General features: G+C 37.7%; 1 protein-coding gene across 3 annotated transcripts in view; it reads left to right on the top strand.

The window, feature by feature from the left end:
* The window catches only part of RASGRF2 (Ras protein specific guanine nucleotide releasing factor 2), a 191714-nt gene that overhangs the window by 69682 nt on the left and 110005 nt on the right, over nucleotides 1-12027 (top strand). For all 3 annotated transcript variants that reach the window (XM_016123395.2, XM_016123415.2, XM_016123406.2), the window contains exons 4-7: nucleotides 935-1024; nucleotides 4708-4961; nucleotides 7619-7698; nucleotides 8091-8284. In XM_016123395.2, coding sequence (XP_015978881.2) covers nucleotides 935-1024; nucleotides 4708-4961; nucleotides 7619-7698; nucleotides 8091-8284 — 618 coding nt within the window. The remainder of the gene's footprint in view (nucleotides 1-934; nucleotides 1025-4707; nucleotides 4962-7618; nucleotides 7699-8090; nucleotides 8285-12027) is intronic.

Below are 12027 nucleotides of genomic sequence, written 5' to 3'. Positions count from 1 at the left end.
AATATAGATGGCAGCTAAAAATGGTCAGTAGCAGGTATGACTTGTATGGTCATTTGACAGGAGCCATAATTTATTTCCTCCTTTTATTTTCCCACGTCCCTGCCAGAAGATGGCAGAGATGTGTATTTGGTATTGGAGACAAAATGTAAAGACAGGTCAGAGAGGGCAGTTACGATCTCTTAACTTTGTGTTTGCTTGTTAGTAAATCTATATAGGATCTTATGGTTGTTAAGAGCCTGGAACTGAGTGGTAGTATATAGAACTTAATTACTAAGTGGAGTTGAGAGGCCATCTGGTCTTGAGTTGCCCCTCACAGGTCACAGATCTGAGCGGGAGATATAAAGAGACCTCAGAGATCTCAGGTTGTTTTAATTCTTTTTAGCTGTTTTTCCTTTTCTTAGCTGTTTGGGACCAGAGCAGAACTCTGAAGTTCCCTTTGCAGTTACTGTTTTCCAAGTTGATCTGTGAGTCTGCTATACTGTGTGAACTCAGAAGGCCATAGGCTGATTATTCCCACAGGAGAATCAAGAGCTGTGAGCTGAGCGTCACTGCATTTGGAAACCAGAGGGCGGTCAGTATAGGCAGCTGCCTTCAGATGGCTGACATGTCACTGAGCTCCTGAGAAGGCCTTGGCCTGGTCATCACTCACAATCTGGGCCAAATTTGGGCTAACATTTCTCCCAAACCAGATCTCATTTCATGCTTTCTCCAGTCTCTTCTTGTACGCACTTTTGTTGGTTGAACAAAACTAAATAAAACAGACTGGGGGTGAAGTTCATGCTTCTCCCACCTGGGCAGCAAAGGCAGAGAAAGTGCCTAAAAAGTGACTGATTTTAAGGATCTCATAATTGACCTTGTAGGCATAACTTCCTGTGGGTTATGGCTATAACCCAGTATTTTCCAAATTATGAAATAGATCTATTCTGTGTTATAGATTATCGCTCTTAATAAAACCAAGGAACGAATGAGGCCTTACCAGAGCAATCAAGAAGATGAGGATCCAGACATCAAGAAGATTAAAAAGGTAGGACATTGTGGGTTTCTGGCTTTGGAGGAGCATCGTGAGCAGTTGTCTGTTCTGTAATGATGTCTGCCACCCAGTCCCTGAGCTGAGAACAACCTTGGTGTTTTTGTTCTAATTGCTACCAGACTTGCCCTTCAGAGTGATCCAGACATGGCTACTTCTCTGAAAAAGTTTCAGAGATTTCTTTCCAGTTTTGGGAATCCCCTTTTAGACTCAGTGGGAAGGATGCCCAAACCAGACCTCAAAGTATCAGTGTTCTTCAGTTGGGTTAATTAAGTGCTATTTAGCCTCCTGATTTTGTGGTGTTTTCATATATTGGGGAAGTATTTTTTTAAATTACATTTCAAAAACATTTCTTTTAGCCATAGTCTTTAGTGCTTATTTAGAAATTTTTTTTTGAACATATGAGAAGATTGAGTAAATCACTACATCTGCTCAGATTTTTGGTTTATTATTGTTTCTTTCTTGTTTAACAGCTACGTAATCAGCAGATCTTTGTATCTTACTGTTATTTATAACTGTACAACTTTTGCAATTAACCAGACACTGGCACTCAGTCTAGTTTGCTGCGTTTGCTTTATGTCATCCAGGTTTTGAGTTTCATAATCTTAATCATTCTGTGATTACTCAGCTTTGTTAACATTGTGTGCAAAACCTCACCATTAATGAATGACCTTTTCTTGGACACACATTTTTGAATCTTTATTTGTTCTTAACTTTTAGCTTTGCTCAGTGGCAGTATTTTAGCCAGGGAGGTTTATCCAAGGCACGGTTATTGTTAATTGTTCTTAACTCTTTCTTAATCCTGTTTTTCTATGCTAAATAATTCTTCCCCTTCAGTTGTAACGAAATTTTACCAAGTATTGCTCAGAATTTGAAATGATGCAATGTTTTCAGTTTTTGAAATATGAAAAAGCAAATAATAATAATAATAGTAACAATAATAATAATAATTGCTTTCTTAGATCTTAAAACTTTTTAAATTGAATTTGGTTTATGTTATTAGATTATTATGTTACAAGATGAATACCGTTGCCTTTTTTTAAATAGTGTGCAGGTGCATACTATTAAAGATATCAGTAAAATACAATTCTCACTCCAGATGTAGAAACTGGTCTGTTAGGAAGTGAGTGAACCAGCTTTGGCTTTTGCTCAGTGGGCAACACCTGTCCAAGTAAATGGAAAAGTAGTGTTTAACATAAAATTCAATTACGTTGATTTTTGAAAATATTTCTGTTAAATAGAAGAATAATGATCAGTACTTTTACATTTTCTATCTTCCTATTAATAGAAGTAATTAAAAAGAACTATTTTAAAACTCATTAAATAGGTTTTCAAATTAATTCTTTTTCTTTCTCACCCAAACCAAACTAATGTGTGTGTGGAAAGGGGCACTTGCAGATGAATTAGTTTCTCTACTCTGATCTTGGCAAATATTAACATAATTTTTTAATTTCAAGAGATTAAAAATAAAAATTGGTTAAAATTCACAGAATTTTCCCACTAGATTTCTTCAAATAATATACATATAATTTCCCCACATGAGTCTATTAAAATATGGTTAATTTTTATTTTGGGGGGTACACCAACTGTATGAATGTCTGTATGAAAATTGACAGTATGCTGACAATATTGGTAGGTAAATGAGAAAATTTTAAACATTGCAAATGAAGAGTAGTTGTTTAAATATATGATAATTTAGACTATGTGGGTGAAATAGTATGAAAAAAAGTGTAAGAATGTGTTGAATAAATAACCATGATACTAAAAAAAGATTGGGTAGTGACTTAATGCTTTTAATTATTTAGGAATTTGCAATCTGCTTTGTTGCTGACCCTGCCACTTAAATATAACAAATCCTAATTATAATATAATTTTTTTATATTTAGAGAGGACTTCAGATTTTTTTGGTTGATTATTTTAAAGATGAGGAAATGGAGAACCAGAGTTTGAGGTCACCCACCAGTTTAATGGCAGAGCCTTTGGCTTAAGTGTTATGACATAGACCTGTCTGCTTAGCAGCAGGCATTTACCTGGGCACTGAAACAATGGTCAGTGGATATTTGTTGGCTAAAATGCACAGGCCAGTGCACTTTTTCAGTTTTGCCTATTATTTTTCAAACCATACCTAGGGAATTCAGATCAATTTACAGGCTATCATATTTTCTACAAAGTTGATTTTTATATTTCATGTTTCTTTTTACAAAATAATCACCATTGCCAATCGTTAATGTGTGTTTCGCCCATCTGGGTGTGAAAGAGAGCCCTTACGGTTAACAAAAGGCACGTAAAAGAGCACCAAGTCTGACTGTAGCCTTCCTATCTGTGTGATTTACCATGACATTTCGTTTACTCACATATAAAAGGAAGAAGTCAGATGAGCTAATCTCTAACACTTATTTTTTAAACTTAAAAAACAAAACAACAGTGAACAATAACAAAAGTTGAATGACATGATTTAAAAATGGACAAAGGAGTTGAATAGACATTTCTTCAAAGCTAATATACAATTGACCATTTGTAGATCCTCTTTGGAGATGTTATATACACATGAAAAGATGCTCAACATCACTAAGTATCAGAAATACAAGTTAAAACCACAATGTGATATCATCCCATGCCCATTAGGATGACTGTTCTCAAATAAGAAAAAAATTAATACATATTAACGAAGATGTAGAGAAATTGGAACTCTTGTGCACTGTTGCTAGGATTATAAAATGATTCAACTGCTGCTTGATTTTTTTGTGGCTCCTCAAAAAATCAAAAATAAAACTACCATGTGATCCAGCAATCCCACTTCTGGGTATATATCCAAAAGAATTGAAAGCAGGATCTTGAAGAGATATTTTCACTCCCATATTTATTGCACCATTATTCACAGTAGGCAAAAGATGGAAGCAATCCAAATTGTCCACTGAAAGATGAATGGATAAAAAATGTAGTACATATGTACAATAGAATATTATTCAACCTTAAAAAGGAAGGAAATCCTGGCAAATGTTACAACATGGAAGAACTTTGAGGATATCATACTAAGTAAAATAAGCTGGACACAAAAAGACAGACACTGTGTGATTCTATTTATATGAGGAATTTAAAGTAGTCAAATTCGCAGAAACAGAAAGTAGAATGGTGGTTATCAGAAGCCAGAGAGAAGGGGAAAATGGAGAATTGTTGTGTAATAGGTATATGGTTTCAGTTTTGCAAGATGTAAAAGTTCTTGAGATCTGTTGTACAACAATGTGAATATACTTAACACTACTGAACTGTATACTTAACATGTATATTAAATTTTATAACAATTAAAATTTTTTAAAATCTGATTTTTTATTGTTAAAGAATAAACTTTCAATTCATTCCCTTCTTGAAATGTTAATGACTAAATATGTAATATTATTATATTCTGGTGTCCATATAGGTAGGTCTAAACACCATAAGCTTATGAAAGAAACTCGTGGACCTGATAAAAAATGTTTTTTAAATCATGTTTTTTTCCTGCTCTTCAGAAAGCCTAATGTTATGTATTCATAGTCAGACTATTAGTGCACCAATGAAGAAGCAGTGTTTTATGTGGCCCAGGATGGACAGACACCCTTACTGACAGACTTTTAAGAAAGCCAGTCTCACAGCTCCTCGAGGTTCTTTTTATTTATTTTTTCTTATTTTTTTTTTTCCTGTAGGTTCAGAGCTTCATGCGAGGGTGGTTGTGTAGAAGGAAATGGAAGACCATAGTGCAGGATTATATTTGTTCTCCTCATGCTGAAAGTATGAGGAAGAGAAATCAGATTGTGTTCACCATGGTTGAGGCCGAGTCGGAGTATGTTCACCAGCTGTACATCCTGGTCAATGGCTTCCTCCGGCCCCTGCGAATGGCTGCCAGCTCCAAGAAGCCCCCCATCAGCCATGACGACGTCAGCAGTATTTTTCTCAACAGGTTTGTGTTGGCATAAATTGAAGAGTCATGTGAAAAACTCATTTGTTTTTGTTAAAAGGAATTTTACTCTACTCTTAAAAGAATAGATATCATAAATACGCTTTATGAGTTCATGATATTGAAAATAAGAAAGGTATCATTTGTGTTTCTTTATTAGTCCAAATTAGCATATTTTTACCTTGAATCTTGACATCTAGTTTTCAGTTTTTCTTTTCTATTTGGCATATTTTTCTTGGCATTGTGTGTGTGGAGGGTATGTGTGTGTACTGGGGAAACTATCTTCACAAACTGAGGGAAATGGAGTGGTTAATGGGTCTCTACATGTAATTTATACAAAAGTACTTTAGTAAGAACAAAAAGTAACAGAGGGCCCGAGACTCTCTAGTAAATTTATTCACTCAATATTTATAGTGTCCTTACTGCTGAGGATTTATTAGCGAATGAAGCAAAAAAAAAAAAAAAAAAAAAAAAAAAAAAACCAACCAAACAAAAAAAAACCCTGCCTCATGGAACTTAAATTTTGATTTGAGAATACAGACAATTAATAGTGAATAAGTTAAATATATAGTATATTATGTGGTGATGAGTGTTGTGGAAAAAATAAAGTGAAAAAGTTAAGGGGAGAAAAAGAGTGGGTGTTTTACTTAAAATTTTAGTTATTTGTTTTTGAGTAGATAATTAATTTACATGCTCAGAGGTCAAAACATTGAAACCTCAAACAATAGTTAGAAATCCCACTCTTAGCCATCTCTGCTCACCGCATTTCTTCCACTTTCTATATGTAACCATTGACATTAATTTCTTATATATTCTCCCAGTGTTTCTTGATGTAGATCCAATCAAATATGGATTTTGAGTCTTATTTTTCCCCTTCTTAGCAGAAGTGATATACTTTAATATATACTTACTTTTTTCACTTAACTATATATCTGGGACATCTTTCCATACTGATAGCTGAAGAACATTCTATTTTTTAAAATTACTACGTGACATTATATTACGTGAATGTGCCATAGTTTTTGTTTGTTTGTTTGTTTTTAATATAACTAGTCTTCAGAAAGGCCTCAAAGTTAACATGTGCGCAAAGACTTGAGCTGGTGAGGAAGTAAGCCATGTGGCTATCTGGGGAAAAGTGATAGAATCAGAGGAGACTGCCGGTGCAAAGGGCCCATGGCCGGAGCAGGCCTGGCTTGCTTATTTGAGAAACTGCCAAGGTCAGCATGGATGAAGAGGGGAAGTCAGAGCACTAACAGTAAGACATTATAAACACATTTGCTTTTACTCTAAGTGAGATGGGGAGACATTGCTGGGGTTTTGAGCAGAGAAGACATGACTTATGTTTAGAAAGGCTCACTCTGGCTTCTCTGTTGAGAATAGACATTAGGGAAATCAGTTTGGTGGCTATTTCAATAAGCTAGGTGAAAGATGATTATAGCAGAGAGGCTTGTTAGGTGGTTATTATAATAATCCAACCAAGAGATGATTGTAATGGAGAAAATAATATGTGGCTGGATTCTGGGTATATTTTTAACATAGAGCCAGTAAGATTCGTGGATGAGTTTAATGTGGATTTTGAGAGAAAAGAGAAAGCAGGTAAGAGTCCAAGATTTTTTGTGTGAACAACTAGAAGTATGGGGTTGCTTTTTACTAAATGGGGGAAGATTGAGGTACAAACAGATTTTAAGGAAAAGATGAAGAGTTTTTATCTCAGACCTGTCAAACCTGAGACTCTATTAGCCATCTAAATTGAGAAATCAAGTGATTGGGAATTGGATATTGGTCTGTAGGTCAAGGTAGGGATCTGGGTTGGAGATATAAATCTGGGAGTCCAGAAGCATGTGGATACTATTTAAAGTTCTTAGTCTGAATGAGATTTCAGGGAGTGAGTACAGATGAATGAGAGGAGAGGAACAAGGACTGAGCCCTATTCTTCTTCCAACACTTAGAGGTTAGGAAGATGAAGAGGAGCTATAATATAATAGTAAAGAGGATCAATTAAAGTTGCAGAATGAAAACTAGAAGAATGAGTGGTCCTGGAGACCAAGGTAGAGAGGGAATAAACAAATGTCACAAAAGTCAAATAGAATGATAACTGAGAAATGATTGTGGGTTTAACAACTTGGAGCTTATTGGTAGTTTTAATGAGGGGTCAATGCCAGATTAGAGGAAACTAAGAAGAGGATGAAGGAATTGGAATTGGAGAGAATGGATGTGGAAAACTCTTTCAGAGGAGGGCTGCTATAAAAAGGAGCAGAGAAACAGGGTGGTACCTGGAAGTAAATTTTTTTAAAAAGTGTGAAAGTGTGTGTGTGTGTGTGTGTGTATTGTAAGATGGGTTAAGATCTTTGGAGGAGAGAAGTTTAGAAGTCTGAGAGGCCAGGATATTAGAATATTGTTTGTGTGAATATTGGAGTCAGCAAGAATTATGATGGCAGTTTTGGAAAAAAGACAGGCAGTGAGCTGGGAGCTGAGAGTTCAAGGTGTTAGAAGAGTGTCTGGGGGTCTGTAGATGATTGCAAAAAGGGAGGTAACAAGTAGAAGTCAGATAACATGAAATTCTATCTAGTGTTTTCTGTTGTGAGGAAGGAGATTTCCCCATGTTGGGTGGCAATGGCTCCACTCAGGACTGAATTATATAATTTTTGAATTTTTTATAGTGAAACAATCATGTTTCTTCATGAAATATTTCATCAAGGACTGAAGGCAAGGATAGCAAACTGGCCTACTTTAATTTTAGGTAAGTACATGCTTTAGCGATATAAGATTTTCTCTTAATATGGCTACAGTTAGAGTAAAATAACTTCAACATTATTCAGTTAAGTCTGTTGAGTTTTCCTGTTGATCTGTCAGCTTCTTTAACTATGGAGAATATGTCTCATTGGCCTTTGGCCCTGCCATAGTGGTTGCCTTTCCCCTAGCCTGTCATAGTCATCTGGACTAGAGTCAGTCTCTACTCCGGGGAGCATTCTGTCAGATCATTCATTCAGGCATCTGGACTGAGGACCCACGCAAGCATGACATCTGGTTCTGGGAGCCACTCTCTGCCATTCCCATTGAGTGATCACCTCTGTACCTTAGATAATTTACTGAGCGCCAAAAGAAACTGCCATGTTTACTTCTTCTTTCCAGCTGATCTGTTTGATATTTTGCTCCCCATGCTGAACATTTATCAAGAATTTGTGCGTAATCATCAGTACAGCCTCCAAGTGCTTGCCAATTGTAAGCAAAACAGAGATTTTGACAAACTCTTAAAGCAGTATGAAGCCAACCCTGCCTGTGAAGGGAGGATGCTGGAAACGTTCTTGACCTATCCGATGTTTCAGGTAAGGCACCTGGGATGCATTTTCTAAGTCGCTGGTTCCAGCTTGATGTTTCTGATATCTAGTGTGACTATAGTGAGATGTGCAAGGACACCTTGTGAGGAATTACGGTACATATGCAGCATCTATCATCTTGACTTGATTCTGAGATAAAGAAATTTATACCATACATTCTGCCTCTGTCTAGTATATGTGAGGCAACCAGGCATTTTTGAGACAATTAAATCAAGAATGATTTTTTGAAAAGCAGCACAATTTTCGTGTTACAGAAAGATTCCACACAGACCTCTTCCATGAAGTCTCCTCCTCCAGCATGTTTAAAAATATTACTAGGTTTACAGAAATAGGATGCTGTGCAAAATGTTCCAGTGTATGCTAGTTGCATAAAAGGTTCCTGAGGAGTAGAGTGGACTGCTAAGAAAGCCTTTGTTTTCCTACCCATCCTCCCCACCACGTTGTGATTGATGTTGAGTCTCCTTTGGCTGGAGCTCTGGAGAGTAAAAGGAGGACCCAGCCACAGAGACCATGGAGACTTAGGAGTCAGAGGCACTGGCTGGACCTGGGGACTCTTGGCCCCCGTTGGGATGCTGCGAGGAGGCTGCGGCTTGCTCTGACATTCACTTCTTGGGAGTAGAGCAACCCAAAGGACCAAGTACACTTGTGTTCTTTCCTGTATCCAGGGCTTTACTATTTAGAGCTCTTGAGTGAGAAGTGCAAAGGCCAAAATATAAATTGAATTGTCTGTTCTTTTGAAAGTGTTGATTTTGTTCTTTTGGAAAAGCATTGAGTGTTCCCATTGTGGAATTTGTGGGGCTTCTGGCCAGCCCTGCAGATTGTCGTGTGGTAAACAAATTCCGCTAATGTGTGTTAAGGTTTCTGTGGAGAGCTTTGTGCCCCTGGACAGCCATCTCTGACCCTGGCCAGTCATTTTGTAGCTTCAGAAAGAAATGTTGCTCTGGTTTGTAATTGTTTGTCTTAAAGTTTGTCAATCCTGCTTGAAATCCTGGAAGTTACCATAGAAGATTTTTATAAACCAAAAGGATACATTTGAAACAACTTAAGTATAGTGAAACTTTATAATGTTATTGTGTTTTTTCATTGGAACTGAATTATTTGAACCCTTTGCCTCTCTGAGGAAATATTTTACAAGGAAAACTTCAAAACAAAAAACAAGTTTTATTTTTTGGTAACCTTATATAAAATTGTAACTGAAGATTCTGTTTAAAGTGAAACAAACTATTTTACATAGCGTAATGTTCTTCCGGATTCTATTTGAATCTTTGGCAGTTATCTCTAGAATATGATGAAAATACCTTAAATTGTGTCTGTTCAGCAGCCCCAACTCAGGTGAACATACAAAGATAGAGTCATGAAAGACACATGGAGCATTCAGAGAGGTTCCTAGCTCCCTTTCTGACAGCCCACAGATGTCATTCCAAGTGCTGTTTATATCTCCCTGGTGTGACTCTCTCAGTGTTTTAAACGGCAGAAGTACACTTGCACTTTAGGCAGTGTGTCCAAACACAGGTGAATGTAGGGCCTTGGAAAGGCCTTTGAATTTCTTAAAAAATGCTGAGATATTTTCCCACCACTCTGCTCTCCCTCCCTCTGGAGTTTAAACCCAATAACAAAGACTTGGAGTCTTAATTGTGTCAAAAAAGGACCGTTGGACTAGGAATCCTGAGAGAGCTAGATATATTGCTCACCCTTCAGTCATAGTATTGGGAAAACTAATTGGACCAATCTAAATCTCTTTTTCTTAATCTTGAAATTGAGGCAGCTGAGTTCTAGTTGTCTCCCAGAGTACTAACTCTCTGACTCTGTGATCCTATGCAGACTAGGCTGGTTCTAAAAGTTTGGGTTGGATAACTACGTGATGGTGCAAGGAGCCTGGCGTTAGTCTAGTGCCTACCCTGCCCTCCACCAAGACCGTGGTGGCCCTCGATTCTGGAATTGAGCTTTAGAATGGTCAGTTGTTGAGATTCTCTGGCTTCTTTCAAATCAGGGTACCCAGAAGACTCAGCTTATGAGAGCCATTGTTCTGGGAAAAGCCTCAAACTTAAAGAATTTAAGGATCGGTCCAACTGGAAGAAATTTGCAAATTGAAAGAGCACTGAATTTTGCTCTTTATTTATGTGCTTACCCATAACTTATAACTCTTTGGAATAGACCAAGAGGGGAAATCATCAGAATTTGCTGCCCAAGGGCCTCATCCTCCTTCGCGTCTCACCTCTGTCTTGCTCACTTGGTGTCTCTCCCTCCTACCCTCTCTCTGGAATGACCATATGAAACATTTGGGGGGAAACTGCCCTTTCTAGAAGTCTGTCGTTTGCTTACTGGGTCCATGTTCCCTTTATGTCCTTTCACTAATGAAATAAAATAGTCTTGAAGGCATTTGTTCCCTCAGGTGGTCCAGGTACAGCCGCTTCCCTCCGCATGCATTGAATTAGCAGTGGTCCTTGCACTTCTTCTGCCTTGCTGTAGGCCAGACACCTTGGCGAGGGGCTGGGATGCTGCACTTTTTTTTTTTTTTGCATAGCACCAATGGAAGAGAAGACCCTAGTTCATACTGCCAAGGGGCCTCTGCCCAGACTTTTTTTTTGAGCCTAGATAGGGGGCAGAGGTTGGTGTGCAGGCGGAGGGAGAAGGTGAGGTGATCAGCAGCTTTTAGCTTGTGTATGTGTAGAAGAAAAAGGTGTTATATTCCACCTGTTCCGGGCCCTTTGTCCAGTAAGTCCGTTGCTGCTGTTAATGAACTATGTCAGACTATGGAAACAGGAAGGGATTGTAGAATTTGGATGGTGCAATGAATTTATCCTTAACTAAACTGTCAGACAATTAAGTCCAAGTGTTCCCGAGAAATTTGTTATGGGAAATAATGGAGTCATTAGCATAATTTTTATTTAGCAAAGATAGTGGCTTGGCTGGTACTGTTTCAGTTGCCTTCAGCTGCTCATAAGTCGATAGGTAAGCCGATCACAAAATGCTCCTGACAAAAACAGTGCTGTTAGATGTTCTCCAGAAAGTAGCCACCTATTTACTATAATTGGAGAGCAAGCTAATTAATGTCTATAAAGTGACAAGTATTGTTCCATAATTGAAAGCAGAATTACGATTCATCTAGACAGTACTTTCTATGATTCTTGGTTTTTTTTTTTTTTTTTTTGAGAATAGATTTATAATCAGCTCTTGAATATACAGATGAGCTTTGGAGGAGCTGTCCACTTGTCTGCAGAACACCCTTTGCTTCTTGGCAGTTTCAGTCTTGTTTGTGCCTGCACTAGAAAGTAGAAAGGGCCAGTTCCTAAATTTTAAATCTAGCCTCTTGAATCTTAGCCAAGGAGCTCTCTAAAATAGCTTTAATTAATGGGGGAGGATCCTGAAGCTATTGACTAAACTTAGTTTTGTGGGTTTTCAGTGCGTTATAAGTAGCAGGCTCTCCCACTCCTGCCCTCTTCGTTACAAAAATTGAATACATTAGCTGTTGATTGCCTTAATTTTCTTGTAAAACTACTAACTTAGAGGCAAACTTTTATCAGCCATGGGATTATACAAAAGGGATATCTAAAAGCATACTTATCCCAGGAGCCTTCACCAAGTGGGATAACCTTACAGGCAGTTTTAGTGAGAAGCTTATAGGAGGGAGGGAGAGAGAAAGCATCCTGTACATGTGCTTCGGAGGGAGAGGTCTCATGTGCCCTGCCCTCCTACAGCTAAGGAATCTTTATAAACTTCCGAAACTTCAA

The sequence above is a fragment of the Rousettus aegyptiacus genome, unplaced genomic scaffold (genome assembly GCF_014176215.1).
Source record: "Rousettus aegyptiacus isolate mRouAeg1 unplaced genomic scaffold, mRouAeg1.p scaffold_m13_p_8, whole genome shotgun sequence".
Taxonomy (NCBI): Eukaryota; Metazoa; Chordata; class Mammalia; order Chiroptera; family Pteropodidae; genus Rousettus; species Rousettus aegyptiacus.
This window is presented reverse-complemented; position numbering and strand designations above follow the sequence as displayed.